The 15,728-nt window shown below is 54.1% G+C and overlaps 8 protein-coding genes across 8 annotated transcripts; 3 read left to right on the forward strand and 5 right to left on the reverse strand.

Moving 5' to 3' along the window:
• Positions 1-302: 302 nt before the first annotated feature.
• IAQ61_008205 (uncharacterized protein) lies at positions 303-2,148 on the forward strand (the record flags this gene model as incomplete). Its single annotated transcript, XM_003840274.2, has 3 exons — positions 303-495; positions 547-1,016; positions 1,069-2,148. The coding sequence occupies 3 exons, from the start codon at positions 303-305 to the stop codon at positions 2,146-2,148; spliced, it is 1,743 nt and encodes a 580-aa protein (XP_003840322.2).
• Positions 2,149-2,727: 579 nt separating this feature from the next.
• On the forward strand, positions 2,728-5,480 carry IAQ61_008206 (uncharacterized protein; the record flags this gene model as incomplete). Its single annotated transcript, XM_066097892.1, has 2 exons — positions 2,728-4,035; positions 4,093-5,480. Exons 1-2 carry the CDS (start codon positions 3,840-3,842, stop codon positions 5,478-5,480), a joined length of 1,584 nt encoding a protein of 527 aa, XP_065952389.1. The 5' UTR covers positions 2,728-3,839.
• A 154-nt stretch (positions 5,481-5,634) lies between these two features.
• Positions 5,635-8,180, reverse strand: IAQ61_008207 (uncharacterized protein). Its single transcript, XM_066097893.1, has 2 exons — positions 7,239-8,180; positions 5,635-7,131 (listed from the first exon to the last, which is right to left on the reverse strand). The coding sequence occupies exons 1-2, from the start codon at positions 7,474-7,476 to the stop codon at positions 6,197-6,199; spliced, it is 1,173 nt and encodes a 390-aa protein (XP_065952390.1). The 5' UTR covers positions 7,477-8,180; the 3' UTR covers positions 5,635-6,196.
• Positions 8,181-8,974: 794 nt separating this feature from the next.
• On the reverse strand, positions 8,975-9,334 carry IAQ61_008208 (uncharacterized protein; the record flags this gene model as incomplete). The annotated part of the gene is made up of 1 exon (XM_066097894.1): positions 8,975-9,334. One exon carries the CDS (start codon positions 9,332-9,334, stop codon positions 8,975-8,977), a length of 360 nt encoding a protein of 119 aa, XP_065952391.1.
• Positions 9,335-9,412: 78 nt separating this feature from the next.
• Positions 9,413-9,682, reverse strand: IAQ61_008209 (uncharacterized protein; the record flags this gene model as incomplete). The annotated part of the gene is made up of 1 exon (XM_066097895.1): positions 9,413-9,682. One exon carries the CDS (start codon positions 9,680-9,682, stop codon positions 9,413-9,415), a length of 270 nt encoding a protein of 89 aa, XP_065952392.1.
• Positions 9,683-9,807: 125 nt separating this feature from the next.
• Positions 9,808-11,712, forward strand: IAQ61_008210 (uncharacterized protein; the record flags this gene model as incomplete). The annotated part of the gene is made up of 6 exons (XM_066097896.1): positions 9,808-9,815; positions 9,872-9,900; positions 9,970-10,110; positions 10,161-10,555; positions 10,609-11,515; positions 11,573-11,712. 6 exons carry the CDS (start codon positions 9,808-9,810, stop codon positions 11,710-11,712), a joined length of 1,620 nt encoding a protein of 539 aa, XP_065952393.1.
• Positions 11,713-11,724: 12 nt separating this feature from the next.
• Positions 11,725-12,579, reverse strand: IAQ61_008211 (uncharacterized protein; the record flags this gene model as incomplete). The annotated part of the gene is made up of 2 exons (XM_066097897.1): positions 11,725-12,258; positions 12,364-12,579. 2 exons carry the CDS (start codon positions 12,577-12,579, stop codon positions 11,725-11,727), a joined length of 750 nt encoding a protein of 249 aa, XP_065952394.1.
• Positions 12,580-13,767: 1,188 nt separating this feature from the next.
• Positions 13,768-14,895, reverse strand: IAQ61_008212 (uncharacterized protein; the record flags this gene model as incomplete). The annotated part of the gene is made up of 1 exon (XM_066097898.1): positions 13,768-14,895. One exon carries the CDS (start codon positions 14,893-14,895, stop codon positions 13,768-13,770), a length of 1,128 nt encoding a protein of 375 aa, XP_065952395.1.
• Between the last annotated feature and the right edge of the window lie 833 nt (positions 14,896-15,728).

Raw genomic sequence — 15,728 nt, forward strand, 5'->3', positions numbered from 1 at the left:
CGTAAGGGCAACGTCAAGTCCCGGCCCTGGGTCGATGTGCTCACGGTACCCTGAAGATCACATCTTGCCCCCAATCGCTTTCCCACTGTCAGCAGTCTTCGTCTGCCGCTTCAAGCTTGCTTACCTTGATGCATGGCACACAATCCATCGGCTCAGTTGCCTTGGGTCGACCGTGACGGGTACCGGTACAAGCAACAGTTGGGCGCCACAAAAGTATTGTGTTTGTTCACCTTCCTGGAGTCCAAGTTGTCACATGTATCCCAAATAGATCACTGCAGCACAGGTGGCACCAGTGTCAGAGCATGCTCACCCTCAAACAAAAGGCAACAAGTGTGGCCAGGTGCTTGTCAGCCTACGCCCCGCATCCTTTCACTGGACATGTCGGGCCGGCGCAGGGCTGCAGGGCGTGGAGCATCCCCGCCGTCGACGTCGTTGCGGCCTGCCGGCTGGGCCAAGACTTCGTCGCGACTTCTAGCAACCCGTGGACGAGTGAGGGTACGAGCTGCGTACGGCACGGAATTCCATCTTGCCTGTAACAGGACGTAGCGCATTGGGAACTCGCCTGGTGGCGCCCCAAGTCTTCGAACCGCACCCTGGCCCTCCCCCAGCGTCATGGCAGAAATGCGGAGAACAGGCGACCGCCAGTGGGACCAAACACCTTGTTATCCCGTCAGACCTGTGTTACTGGCCGCGCCCGTTTAACAAACCCCCTTTATATCGTCTGCTGTCGCCTCTACCATGCTATCCATTCTGAGAGCGCATATGGAAGTGTCTTGAGCCTGACATCACTTTTGCGCGCTGCTGCCTCGGCATCCGGCATCCGTACATCGAAAACTCTGTTTGCCATGAGTCCAATTCCCGACGTTGACTGGCATCGTGGGGAAGTCGTCCAGAAACCGGAGAATGGAGAGGACCTCGTGCTGGAGGCATGGGCCCAAGGCTTCTTGGTGGGCTCGCTGGTCATCATGTCCTTCATCACACTGGCCAACATGAGACGGGGTGTTCTCCTCCACAAGGTTCGTCGTGTCTTTCCCCTTTGAAAGTACTCCATAGCTGACCAAAGTCTAGTTGATTTTGCTCGAGTTGATTCTTGGTCTGTGGCAGGGCTTTTGGCTATTTTTTCGATCACCAATCCATGCATGGTGGCTCTCCGTCGCAGCCATCTTTCTGAACGCTTCCTGGTCGCTCCACAACGTCATTGCCTGGATGAAAATGAAGCCCTTTCTTTCCAGAAGGGTCAGCCTCGTCTTCATCGGCACCGTCATTCTCGCACAGCCCTATTGGGTCTTGGAGATTTATGCCAATTTCGCCTACTTCCACGGTGTAAACAAACTCTTCCTGCAGACGCGGCCGTGGGAAGCCTTGTGCCGCGATCCATGGTGGATATTGACGACCATGTATCTATTCTGGGTCATCAAGACGCAGTACGAAATGACCATCCAGGAGATTGTACGCATTTCTCCCCGGTTTGGCATTATGCTATTGGCCATGCTCTTGAGCATCATCTTCATCGTCCTCGACATCCTCGCCGTCACAGGCACCTTGAAGCTTCCAGGCGCCACAGGCATCAACCCCTTTTGGAAATTCGCATTCGTCTTCAAGTGTCTCACCGACTCGGTTGTACTGGACGACTTCAAAATGGCGCTAGATCGCCTACGGGCCTTCAAGATCAGCCGACTAGGCAGCTTCTCGGGAGACTTGAGCGATAGCCGCAGTCGCAACGACGGAGGTCTTGTAGCGACCTGGGAAGAAATGGAACGCGAAGCCAATGCACTGCAACAAGTCCGCAGTCCCGACGGCGACTACATCCATCCCAGCAACTTCCCCTTTAAACCCAAACGGGCACATCGAGCGCACAAGGACTCGGTCATCACACCCGATACCATGTACCTTTTCGACGCGAATCTAGGACGTGATCCTGAAGATATAGTGCCTAGTGCACTTGCTGATGTACCTCCACCACCACCACCACCACCACCAGCAAATGACATTCACCCTGCGCAAAAGCTGCAATCCATAGAAGACTCGGATAGCCACAAGTCGCGGGACATGGTTGCGGAGAATGATTATGCAGAAGCAATGAGGGACATGCAACGGCATAGTGTTTCGACACCCCGTCGAACAAGTAACCAACCGCATGAGCATTGACGGTACATGTATAGATTTGACTATATAACTATATAAATAAATTCGTTTCCATTGCCCCAAGTTTCGAAACTTGACATGCTCCCGTCTTCCCAATGGCCCCGCACTTCCAAGCCCTCTACATCAGATACACTATTCCACCATGCGCGATTTTGCCGGCTCTATTCATAGCATCGCAAGTATACCATAGTACCTACTACATATACACGTCTCACATTACCAGCAGCAGCAGCAGCAGTGATAACCATGCATGCGGCCCCAACATACTCCATGTACACCACCCCATTGTAAATCAACCCGCGACAGACGCCACCTGCGCCCACCGGACCAATCACTTTCCACGCGCGAGCTTCTTTCGCTTTTTACCGTGCAGAGTCCACGGGGCCTGCGCTCGCTTAACCCTATCTAGCCTAGCTCGCTGGGACTGCGAGCCGCGGTCCTCTACGTTGGCATGTTGTATGTTGTATGTTGTATGTTGTATGTTGTATGTTGTATGTTGTATGTTGTATGTTGTATGTTGTATGTTGTATGTTGTATGTTGTATGTTGTATGTTGTATGTTGTATGTTGTATGTTGTATGTTGTATGTTGTATGTTGTATGTTGTGGAAGCCGCAGTGAGCGGGCGTGTGTACGCAAGTAGGTATGCATGTGTGCATGTATCTTTCCCCAGTACCAATATCCCCTTGTGCTTTCCAAACATCAAAGAAACAACAACACAAGGAAAACAAGGACGATGGTGAAATCAACCAGTATTCACCTCCCCCGCCCAACACACCCACGTCCAACGCCACCCCGCCGCACGCCACAACGCTTGCCCTACCTAACTCCCCCCCAGTCCAATCCAGTCCAATCCAATCCCAGCAAGGATTTAATTTCAAAAAAGCCCACTTGATGCCATTGCCTCGAGGCCGCGTACATGTACCGTACGCACTCTAGTTTGCTTTTAAGATTAGAGGCGACTGACTAGGTTACCTAGGTACACACCGTACTCAAGGGGGTGTTGTACCCGTACCCGTACCCTTCTTTCCTGTCTTCCTGTTCCCCTTTGTTCGTCTGTTTACGAGTTGCCTGCCCATTGGGATTGGGGAATCCTTTTGCTCCTCTTCTTTGAATCAGAAGAAAAAGCGAACCTTCTGTACGCTTCACCCGTACAATTGCTTTTTTTTTCCGCGGCTGCGTTGCCGGTCTTGGGGGGGGGGTGTGCGTGTACCGTATCGAACTCTAATCATAGGTAGGTACCATACCATACCGTACCGTACTGCTGGGATATCTGGGGGCTTACCTACTCCGACTCGCAGACGTTATTCGCAGGCTGCGCATAGGACGGTTTCCCCAAGAGGCTGGTCGCGGCTCAGACGATGAAGATCCGGGTTGTAAACGCGGTGTTGCTTGTGGCGGGGGCATGGTGTGTGCAAGCCGCGCCATTTGCGACGCAGGCGCCGACTGTAGATCTTGGGTATGCGGTGTATCAGGGTCGGTATGATGGGAATCACGGGTTGAATGTGTTCAAGGGGTAGGTTTCGTTTGACCTCATTGCACTTTACTTTTCCCCCATTGGTTCCCTTGTTTTCTATATATCTTTCTGGGTTCCCGAGATGGGGAGGAAGAGACCTCGCTGCTGATTCTTGGGAAAACATTCAGGATTCGGTATGCCGCGCCTCCGCTTGGAAGACTGCGATTCGCCGCGCCCCAGATGCCGCTGGCTGCGCAGAATAGGACGGCGGTGATTGCGGCGCTGGAGGATGCACCAGTTTGTCCGCAGACGGGTGCGTCGGCGGAGACGCCGGCTGCGTATGGCTTCACGTCTGCGGCGGGGGACGAAGACTGTTTGTTTCTGAATGTGTATGCGCCAGCCGGTGCGAAGAATCTGCCCGTCTTCTTCTGGATCCGTAGGTTTGAGTGTCGAGTGCATGTGTATGCGTATTCGGGCTGACGAACTCGTTTAGACGGAGGCGGATACGGCTTGTTCAGCGCAACGGGGCTCGATCCCACGGAGTTTCTGGCAACGAATAACAACAGCTTCGTCAGCGTTATTATCCAGTACCGCCTCGGCGCCTTTGGATTCCTTGCAGGTGACAATGTCAAGGCGGGTGGTGCGTTGAATGCAGGGCTGCTCGATATGAATTTCGCGCTGCGCTGGGTTCAGAAGAACATTGGGAAATTCGGGGGCGATGCCAGCAGAGTCACGCTGGCAGGCGAGAGCGCCGGGGGTGCAGCAGTGCTTTATCAAGCCCAGGCGTACGGCGGGAGGCAGAAGCAGACGCTCTTTCAAAACGTCATCACCGCCAGCCCGTGGATGCCATCGCAGTACAAGTACAACGACGAGGACCCAACCCAGGCATACAACGACTTCGCCCATGAAGCCGGCTGCGCCCAAGCGCGTGACAAACTCCAGTGTCTCCGCGACGCCGACACCATGGTCCTCCAAAACGCCAGTGCCAAAGTCTCAGAAGCCCGCCCCTTTGGCACCTTTGCCTTCATCCCCGTCACAGACGGCACCTTTGTCCGATCCCGTCTGACCAAGCAAATGCTCGCCAAAACGCTCTCCGGGAAACGCGTCTTATCCGGCAACATGGCCAACGAAGGCGTCCCCCTCAGCCCGCCCACCACAAGGACCCTCCAAGACTTTCGCGACTACCTCTCCCTCACATTCCCCCACTTCTCCGCCGCAGACAAACTCGCCATTGAAAAGAAATACAGCTACCAAGGCGACACGCAAGACGTCGATCCCACCGCACCCACCTTTTCCACCACGGGCACCGGTTTCCCCACCGCCGTCAACGTCTCCACCTTTGGCTCTGGCCAGCAACAACGCGTGTTCGCCGTGTTTGGCGAATACGCCTTTGCCTGCCCCTCGTACTGGGCCGCCTCGGCCTTTGCCGAGGCCTGGAAATACCAATTCACCGTCCCGCCCAGCTACCACGGTTACGATCTCCAGGCGCTGTGGTCCGGCACGCCAACACCAGGTGCCTCCTTCAAGCACGCATTCCGCAAGATCTGGGGCAACTTCATCACCAAGAACTCGCCCGTCATCAGCGTGCAGGATGCCAAGGGTGGTGTGGCGAATAGTACGATCCCGGCTGCAGTCGAGTGCGAGGGCGAGGCGAGGATCCAGTGGCCGCAGTGGAATGAGCACAGTCCTGTGCTGTTAAATTTGAATGCGACGGGGGGCGTGGCAACGTTTTTGGAGCCCACGCAGGATCTAAAGTATCTTGTGTATAGTGATCCGGGCGTGTCCAATCGGATTGCGCTGGCGGATGCGAGGGCGTGGGAGGGCGGGAGGGGGGCGAGATGTGAATTTTGGAAGGGGATGGCGGCGAAAGTGCCGTACTGAGAGCAGAGGGATCGTAATTGGGTTGAAGAGAGCGAAGAGATGTTGAGGGGAAGGAGACGATGTAAGATTAGAAACACAAAGGCCTGTTGGTAATGTAATCATGATAATAGCATAATCTGTTCATGAACGAAAATCCTCATCAGTTACATGAAACCCTTGCTGTTGAATCTCGAATGTACATGCAGGCTCAAAAGTCGGTCGTTGAAAAGGTGCTGAATGGGTTACTTGCAAGGTACAATTCAGTGTGTGGTTGCAACCACGTTGATTTCTTCCCGCTCATATTGTTATATTCGAGACAATCATTACTACAACGACAGATGTTGGATCTGACGTTGGAATGGTACGTACAAGCAAACGAACCAAAGAAAAGGAGGCTTATATGCAGAAACAATATAAATGAAAAAAACGAAATCGGGGATATCATAACAACACAAGGCGATTAATAAACAGGGAAGACGCTTTTCGGCCATCGCTGTCCCGAATATTCCAACGAAAGGCTGTAGCAGAGCGCCAGGAGGAAAAAACCCCCCCAAAAACAAGACGAAAAGCCAGGGGTATTCAGGGTCCAGTACAGTTTCCAGCAAAAAGAAAATGGGTTCCGTGTTACACACAGTACGCCTTACGCCGATCGTGACTTCGTGACGTCGAGACTCGGATCGTGTTTCATTGAATTAATAATGTAGGTGGTGTCGGGCAGGGTGGAACGACGCTGCTCTTCATTTTCTGATATTCCACACCGTCTTCTTCATGCCAGGCTTCAGAGGCACTTCAGAAGGACCATCATCCGAAACCGCTGGGCCCACTCTCTCGACGGTGGTCCATATGTTGGGGTCTGGCTTTTGGCTCTCCATGTCATCCAGACGTTGCCAGTCGGCCGTGTTGGAAGGGGCGTGGTCCATGACGGTTCTGTTGGCACTGTCATTGCGAGTCCGATCGTGTGTGGTCAAGCCGAGGGCCAGGGCCAGGCGATTGCGGCGTGAGGCAACGGTGGGTGTAGAATTCGTGTTTGTGTTGGACTTGGAGGCGATGCCATGGCGCTGGGCTTTGCGCTTGCGGAACATGTGCCAGATGATGGGCAGATTCGTAGCCAGTATTCCTCCCAGAGGCTCAAAGACGGAATAGGCACCCAGAGGCACGTAAAACCAGGTGAAGTCGGGGCTCCCACGGCCGAGAAGGATGGTCAGACGGATAGAAGAAACGACACAGGTGCCCAGACCCAGGCAGAAGATGAGGCTCAGCATCAGCTTCTTCTTGGTCTGCAACTGTAGATGCCAGATCATGGGCACGGGTAGCAGGAAGATGAAGACATCGGTGATGAGGTTGAAGATGTTGGTAAAGTAGGTGAAGGTGACCATTTTGAGACACTCGCCCGGGATGCTAATGTCCCAGTAGGCGGGCAAGGGACGGCAGGCGAGGCAGAGGGTGACGGTGATGCCGATGCCCCAGGCCAGGACGAGGGCGGCGAGGGCGAGGACGATACGACGAAAGACGGGGTGGACGAAGACGCGGTAGTAGAAGGCGAGGATGCCGAGCTTGACGGAGACGAGGGCAAAGTCGTAGAGATGGCTGAAGATGTAGTCGCCTTTGCGCACAATCATTTGGTTGTGGGGAGGCACGACGTTGATGTGGCGACCCATGCCATTGGGAGGGCCTTGGTTGGGTGTTAGCTGGCATCGCGTTCAATTGTGGATATAGGAGGTGGATGTTGAATGTAGGATGTAGGATGAAGGATCTAAGAATCTAAAGGGCGTAACGCACCCAGTGCAAGACCAACGGAGCACTGCCCAAGCACACAAGAGGTAGCCAGCAAGATCAGATAGTCGTCCCAGGTGATGCCATTCCTGCCATATCGCTTGGCCCACACGCGCAATCCGGTGCTGAGGGTGGCGACGACAATGGGCACACTGTAGGCCCAAAGGATCTCATCGACGCGCGACTCGTGCTTGTTGGCCTCGAGATGGGCCCACTCCTCGAGGGTGAAGGCAGAGGCCGCCATTCCGTGCGCCAGCCACTGGCCGTCGTTACGTCGTCGTCGTAGTCGTCGTCGTCGTCGTCGATTGTGTGCGTGCTATGGTGGGCGATATGTGGTATAGTATGCTATGCGCCGTAGGTGGGCGTACACGAAAGGGGAAAGGGGAATGAATTGGCGGCCCAGAGGGCAAAGGCGGATGGGCGGATGGGTGGGGGCGAGGCGTAGGGTTCGCATGCGAGTGCGGCTGGCTGGGCGGACAGACAGACAGGACTCATTTCAGGAGATGATGCTCTCTTTTTTGGCTTGACAGAAGACCATGGCGACCGTTGACAAGAGCGCGTGGGGCCGTCCTGGTCCAGCAATCACGGCGGTCGAACAGCGGTGGGCGGTGGGCGGTGGAAGGCTTTGGGGAGGGGTGGCCCTGGAGGGTGGGGGGAGGGGGGTTGTGTGAAGGGGTGGGTGAAGGGGTGAAGGGGTGGGTGAAGGGGTGGGGGAAGGGGGGGAAGAGAGGGGTGTGGGGGTGTTCAAGGGACGCTGGGAGTTGAAATCGGCTGGGGAAGGAGTGAGCCAATCAAAGAAGAAGCGGACTTGGGTTGACCATCATCCCGATCTATACCCACATAGTAGTCTCCATGTAGTCTCAGCCGGTTCGCTCAGATTAGCAGGTTGAGACTGTAGCGAATATCCAGTCCTGCTTATCCAACTGGTGGAGGTGCAATGGGCCTTGGTCATCACGCAAAGAATTGTAATTGTACTGGTACCGGTACCCCAACCTATAATACCACACAGCCTCTGGCGAATTCAACCGACTACTGACAGCCAAGCACCTGGCCACCACGGCACACACACACACACACACACACACACACACACACAACATCAGCACCACGGTATAATTCATGCAGCCAGCCATGCAGCCATGCAGTCAATCCATGCAGCCCATGCCGGCCTTGCATCGGCCCCCCCCCCCCCCCCATCATCATCTAACTACTATAAACAGCCTGGCAGCCTAGAGCCAAAAGCAAGGGTTCACGCCTGTCAAAGTGGCAACTACTTGCATACTGCATCTAGTATGTAGAGTACTGTGTAGAGTAGACTCGATGCTCGTCTTTTGGCTTGCCATCGGCTCCGGTCCATCTCCTGATCCTTGCTTGCCTCGTATTTTCCCCGTCGGCTATTCACTACAACTATACTGTACCTACCCCAGCCCATCGCAAGCATCGCAGACCACAAACACAATCTCCCTCCCCGCCCGCCATCTTCTGGCTACATCGGATTGCATTGGGCGCACACCCCATGTACTAACCTCTCATCCAGTGCATACTCCTCACCCGCCCTCTTAGTAAGAAGACCGTTGAAGAGAAGAAGAAGGAGAAAAAAACCTCCGTCTCGCTCTTGTCTCGGTTCGGGCCGAGTGGAAGGCAGTTGACACGAGGCTTCGGAGAGTACCAAGCAGGCCAATGGCACATTCCTTCAACACTACTGTACCTACCTTGAACGCCCATCACACTCTGTCAAAGCTTCATGGTCTTGCAGCCAATCTCTCCCTCACTCGCTCTCCTTCTCTCGCCATCTCCATCAAGTGATCAACAGTGACCCGGTCCTTTGCTAGCACGATCATGTACCGATGCCTATACACGGGTACACAGGTGCCATGTCTGTCCATTGCAGACTGTGAATTCATGTCCATTGCAGACTGTGAATTCATGTCCATTGCAGACTGTGAATTCATGTCCATTGCAGACTGTGAATTCATGTCCATTGCAGACTGTGAATTCATGTCCATTGCAGACTGTGAATTCATGTCCATTGCAGACTGTGAATTCATGTCCATTGCAGACTGTGAATTCATGTCTATTGCAGACTCTGAATTCATGTCCATTGCAGACCACGTTGTACCATGTACAGTCATGCCACATGCAGTCTTCGCCCCGAGTCAAGCGGACAAGAGACGACACTCTTACCACCAAAGTACCTTGGATCCATCTTCTTCTTCTTCTTCTTCTTCTTCTTCTTCATCTTCTCCTACTAGCGTACTAGACCTCGACCTCTCCTCTTCTCCCTCCTTGGCCTGACTGCAGCCAGCGTGTGGGGAAGGAAGCGGGGCACGTACACCGTCTGCCCTTCTTCTGGCTTTCTCGCCCACGCCCGCCTTACTAAAGCGCAGAATCTGGTTGGCCTTGTCAGCCTGCTCGACGCGGCGTACATTTCTCGACTTGGACCCCGACATAGCTTTCTGCCACACATATCCCATCCTCGTAACTCAGCCCGCCATTGTCATACACGTCTCGAGAGAATTTGGCCGTCTAGTGCGAATGCGATCCCCGATTTGCAATACCCGACGTACCGGTACCAATGCCATGGTGCGCCCTCAAACACCTGGACCTTTCCATACACTCATAAAGGCTAACCGGTCCAGCATTCGCTGTCGCACGCGTCATTATCGATGTACATCACGTCCACACACACACCATTGTCCCCATTGTCACGTCACTAATCACTTCCTCTGCTCTTCAGGTGACGGCAAATTGCCAAAATGTGCTCGATGCGAACACGCCAAGAAAGAATGCACATATGAGACTGGCAGGCGATTCCGACGCTCCTCCATCTCTGAGTCGTTCAGCGATAATCAGCCCTGGGTCTCGCTACCGCCTCGAAGTACCGTAGTGCCAGTCCAATGCCCTGGTCCTACTAACATGTTGCCCCAGTACAATTCTTAGACGAATCCACCGAGATACGCTCTCAGTACACTGAAGAGGGCCAGTCCCCTTTTGGCAGCTCTCATACCGGCTCCTATTCTTCGGCAACGCCTGGCTCCATCACCAACGATGCCCGTGACAGTGGAACCCCCTCGGCTCCCCTGCTCACCCCGACCGAAGGATTCACCGTGTTATCCTTGCTGAATGCAGAGTCCGCAGGCCTTCCGCCATCGTGGAATCGCATGGCCTCACACAACCACTCGCTGAGCCTGGATACCTATTCCCCAGAGGAACCTAGCACATTCGTCCATCAGCAGCCTCCAGGGGCCCCCATCCTCTGGCCACTGGAACATGAGCAAGAGGCCATGTTGCTACAACACTATATTGAAAATGTCGCCTTGTTTGTAAGTCATGGGCGCACGTTCCCGGCCAGTACATTTCCGCTCATCAATGCTAGTTTGACATGATGGACAACGAATGCCACTTTGGTGTTCATGTCGTCCAGCGAGCGAGGCAGAACAGCACCCTGATGAATGCCATACTAGCACTCTCAGCACGCCAGCTGAGCCGGACGACCGACTTTGATCCTTATATAGCCGATGCATACTATCAACGCTGTTTCGACACACTCATTCCCGCGCTCAACGACAGTGTGGCCATCAAGGAGGAGTCACTGCTTGCAGCCACCATCATCTTGCGTCTATTGGAAGAAATGAACATCTCCATCATCGGCTCTGACCCTCAGGGACATCTATTTGGCACACAGGCCATCATTCGCGCAGCTGAACAGTCGTATGCTGCCACCAGCGGACCTAGCTTCCGACAAGCCATTTATTGGGCTGCCTTCCGTCAAGAGCTGTGGATTTCCCTAATGACCCAGCGCGCTTTCCAATTACACATCTTCCCAGCTGCTCGATCCTTTGAGCCGGCCACTGACTCGGTCTGGGCGACTCGGACGATTGCGCATCTCGGGGACGTGAGTAACTTTGTCTTTGGCGAGGGAAGGCATAGCGTTGCACGGTACAATCAGCTCATGGAGGAAAACACGACATGGAGAAATTGCAGGCCATCAAGTTTTGACCCTTTCTTTTATCGCAGGGACCGCGATGGAAGTGGGAAGAACTTCCCAGATATCCGCTTTCATCAAAAGTCTCACGTCATGGGCACACAGTACAACACGCTCGCTCATATGTTGCTCGCTGTGCACGATCCTACCATACCGCAAATTGGACCGGCACGCAAGCAATCACGGGAAATGGTGGACAGACAGGCTCAAGATAGTGTTCGCACGTTGTGTGGTGTTGCACAATCGAATCCTAGCGTGTTTCCCTGTAAATTCGTTGCTTGCTTTGCAATTGCGCTAGGTAAGCTTATTCTCACTTGGGAAGTGGTGCACATCTTCATACGGCTAACAAATCCAGCCGGTGATCGTTTTACAGCAAGAGAAGAGCAAGAACAGTTGCGAGATCTATGGTTCGCTTGTGAGCGAGCTCATGGATTCCCACCCACCGCCGCCATTGCCCAGCTAGAGGAATCTTGGGGCTGGCGCAGTCGTGGATGACGAGACAATTATTCAGTATCTCCAAACATACTGCGGCCTACGCGGATGTAATGGTGGATAGAAGCCCTGGTGCTGGTGCTGCCCTCCGTATATCGATGGTTCAGGTCCCTGCATAGCGTACTCATCCTCGTCATCCCAGCCTGCTTGATGATATGGTAGATTTCCTGGGTATTGCGCAATCGAGTACGGCTCTTGTGGCAATCTCTGGTTGCTCAAAAATTCCGTGTTGCTATGCGGTAGTCTTCCCACTCTTCTGGCTTCAGGGTCAGAGAAGATGTGTCGATGCAACCTCGGTCGTTGTGGATGTTGGCCGCGCCCCGTGTCAGCCATGGGATACCCATGGTCGGCATTTATGGCAGGCCGTCCGGAACTACTGGAAGATACAGGCTCTCTGGTCCTTGTATAGTCAGGCCCAGCGTGCTCGAGGAGCTCGAGTGGCTGCCGATCTACTGGCAAAGACGGTCGAATACGATCATAAGCCGCCGTCACGGCCTTGAGAGACTGCAAGGACCCTTTAGGGGAGAAGATAGTCAGCGTCGTTTCAACCTAGAGGCATGTACATATCACTACAATTCCATCTTACCCGGCCTCAACCCCACCTCCTCGACCAAACACTCCCCCAACTCCCTACTCCACTCCCCCGAATAATACAACCCCGCCGGTCGCTCCCGATCCCACCGTCTCCCCCTCGGATTTATCCGACTCCGCGGCCACTCCTGAAACATGTTGCACACGCAGACAAACACCAGCGCCAGCTGCCAGACGTCGCTCTTGCCCAAGAACCTTGGGAACTCTGGGGGATCGAAGCCCGGGGTTTGGGCCGAGGCGTTGGAGGCCAGGGAGAGGGGCTTGGTTTGATACGTCCATTCGTCGGAGGTGGCGCAGCCAAAGTCGGCGAGTTTGGCGATGATGCGGGAGTGGGTTTTGTCGGGGGTTAGGAGGATGTTGGCTGGTTGGTTCTGTGGGGGCGAGTTAGTTATATATAAATATACGCACACACACTCTCTCTCTTTCTCTCAGAGACAATCAATCCAACCTCCCCCCCCCCCCTTTCACCAAAATAAAACAAACAAAACCCCCAAATCCAACAAGTAAACTTACTAACATCCCAATGATAAACCGTACACCAATCCCCCTCATCCTCCGGCCTCGTCCCAAAATGGCAATACACCAACGCCCCCATAATCCGCCCAACTCCCAAACCTTCCCCTCATTCACCCTCCCCCCGAAAACCCCAACCCCAACCCCTTTCCCCCCCCCCCCCCTCGCAAAACTCCAAATACACCGCCCCCATCCTCCCATCCTCGTCCACACAAAAAAATCAACCATCGTAGTCACATGCGCATGCATCCCCGACCTGGCGCAGCAGCGCAATTTCGCGGTGCGCGGTGCGCGTTGTGAGGTCGGTGCGGGTAAAGGATTTTTTGGATAAAGGTGCGGGATAGGGAGGGGTTGTGGCGATGCCGGCGTTGAGGCCGCCGCTGAGGGGGTCGTGGTTTTGGAGGGTGTGCCAGGTGTGGAGGGGGGGGGATTTTTTGTGGGTGTGGGTGGGCGTGGTTGGTGTGATGTTGTGGTTTTGGATTGGTGGTGGGTTGGGTGTGGGAGGTTGGATGATTTGGGGGGGTGGTGGGTGGTGGGTAGAGCAAGGGCAAGGGCGGGCGGTGAGGGTTGTTGTGAGGGTTATTTGAAGCTGGGGGTTTGGGTCACTGTTGTGTTTGAAGTGTGAATAGCCGGCGTTTTCGTTGGCTCTGTTCTTGACAACGTGCCCGCTCTGGTCTTCCATGGTGGCCAAGTCATAGCATATCATATGAAACGAGTGGTTACGAGTAGTCACACATGTAAAGTGTTGATCGCTACAGCGGGGCGGATTCGTCAGCAAAAGAGGTGGAAGAGAGAGAGAACTCCACTGGAATACTTCATACTGCCAACTGCTTGCTACAATCGACTACCACTCTCCGCATGACCGGATGAGATTGGAGTCCGGGCCAGGCACATGATATGATGACGAATTCTACACTCCCTCTTTCCCAAAATTGCAACGCTATTCAACGACCATTATCCCAACCTAGTGTTTCGCCATCGTTCCTCGAGCTCCCTCGCCCTTGCCGACGCCTCTGCCCGCTTCTTCGCACTCATCTCGGCCTGGCTTTGCGCGTAGTTGGGCAGCTCACAATCAGACGCGTGCTCATCTTCCAGACCCAATAATTCCAGTTCGGCCCTCAAGGCTTGCATATGAGGTGACGGCTGCCATTGCTGGGAAGCTGGGGAAATCGGCCCTGGTGCCAGCTGTGGGGTTGTATAAGAGGGAGGTTCGAAGTTGTGCGAGTCGATCCGAGGCGATCGTCTCGATGCTTCACTTTCTTGGGGGTGCTGAAGGGGGAGGGGAATAGTGTCGTTGAAGGATCTGCGGGCGAAGAGCGAGCCCTCTAGTCGTGGTGATTCGTCGGGTGAGGAAGATTCCGTGTCATCAGGCAGGCCAGTCATTGCTTCCGCAAAGAGATGGAATTGTGACATGTCTGTAAAGGGCTCTGTTGGAGAAAGCCAGGTATGCGGTCGTACTCTATCTGCAACGTTCTCTCGCGTTGTAGAATGATCATTACTTGACGGAAGGGTCGTACACAATCTCGAAGGGGTTGTTGTGTCGTAGTTGCTCGTCGAATTGGGCCGCTGTTCGTGGAAGTACGTTGTTTGGTTCGGTCTGTCTGGGTACGTAAGATGTGATACCGACTCTGATACGTGAGGCGTAGCGGATGGCATACGATTACCGAAATTAGGATCGTGCAGGGCTGAAGAGTGGTGGAAGCCTCGTGGAGAACTTGGCATGCTGCGAGAGTAACCGTGGCGATAGTGATCATTTGGGTTTGTATTCGAAGTTGAGTGACGATGTGGGTATGGCTCGGGTTGGAGGTGCATGGTCTGCAACTGGACAGGAGATTTACGTCGTAAGAAGCCGCGGAAAGATGACTTTCGATTGCTCTTCTCTAAAATCAAGGGTGATGGTGGTAGTGGCTTGTTCAAGTCCGAGTTCATCGACGAGCGCGGGCGATGGGGCGACATGGTAGGGCTAGGCAAGAATATATCCTCTTCGGCACGGAAGGAAGGTTGTTGTGTCGTCAGGCTGTGTTCTTCTAGGGCTCTCAATGGGTCACAAGATGCAAGCCATGCGCTGCGCCTCTCTTGCATTGACTCAAATGCACGATAGGGCTGTGCCTTTACTTGTCGAGTTTCTCTCTACGCCGAAATACTAGGGACCATGAGACACAAGACGGAGAATATTCGGTGTCGGGGAACGGTGCGATGCCGGTAGATGTGCCACGTTTGCTTATGGCCAGTATAAAGCTGCGCTGATGGGTAGGATGCAAGCCGGGCGGAGTCGCAGGGAAGCCTGTGAGAAACGAGTCGGGATGCGGAGAAGCAAGTCAGATGTGTAGACGAGTGTGTCTGGTGAGTGTGTCGTGTGCTGGACAGGCCAAAGATGTGTATGAAGGTCAGATGCCGCAAAGGTGGCCTGCACTGCTGCAGCAGATTCTAGTCGGCGACTATAGGTCCAAAAGCCAACACGGGTTAGAGGTATGCCAGGGCAGGTAGGACAGGATGTGGTTATATTCGAATGATGCTGGAGGATGGTGTCCAGGGTGGTCGCGAGGTGGGATGGGCGGAAGTCGGTACTCTGCTAATTGGAGGGAGATGGGGAACAGGAGTGTTCTTGGGAAAGCAAGCAGGTACTTAACGTGATGCATGCATGCATGTCTTCTCGCAGTCCTGTGAGGTGGAGGTGGAGGTGGAGACAGATCTGCTTCCCAGGGTTCGCTCAGAAGGAAAGTCGATTGATTAGGTGATGCAAAGACTGGGTAGTAGTAGGTAGGTATTCCTGGACTCTTGGGGTCGACTGGAGGGATCAGGGTTGGCTTGCAAAGCTCACTTAGGCAATTTCTTAGCCCAGAGCTCGACAAATCTGGGCATCAACCACGTCGCGGGTACGGCATGCCTTATGCCCGCAATCTACAACAGGGAGA

Source organism: Plenodomus lingam (genome assembly GCF_022343315.1).
Source record: "Plenodomus lingam strain CAN1 chromosome Unknown contig_3, whole genome shotgun sequence".
Classification (NCBI taxonomy): Eukaryota; Fungi; Ascomycota; class Dothideomycetes; order Pleosporales; family Leptosphaeriaceae; genus Plenodomus; species Plenodomus lingam.

Coding starts and splice junctions, on each gene's coding strand:
- IAQ61_008207 (XM_066097893.1), bottom strand. CDS start 7,476: ATGGCGGCCTCTGCCTTCACCCTCGAGGAGTGGGCCCATCTCGAGGCC. Junction 7,132..7,238: donor CTCCGTTGGTCTTGCACTGG/GTGCGTTACGCC, acceptor CACCCAACCAAG/GCCCTCCCAATGGCATGGGT.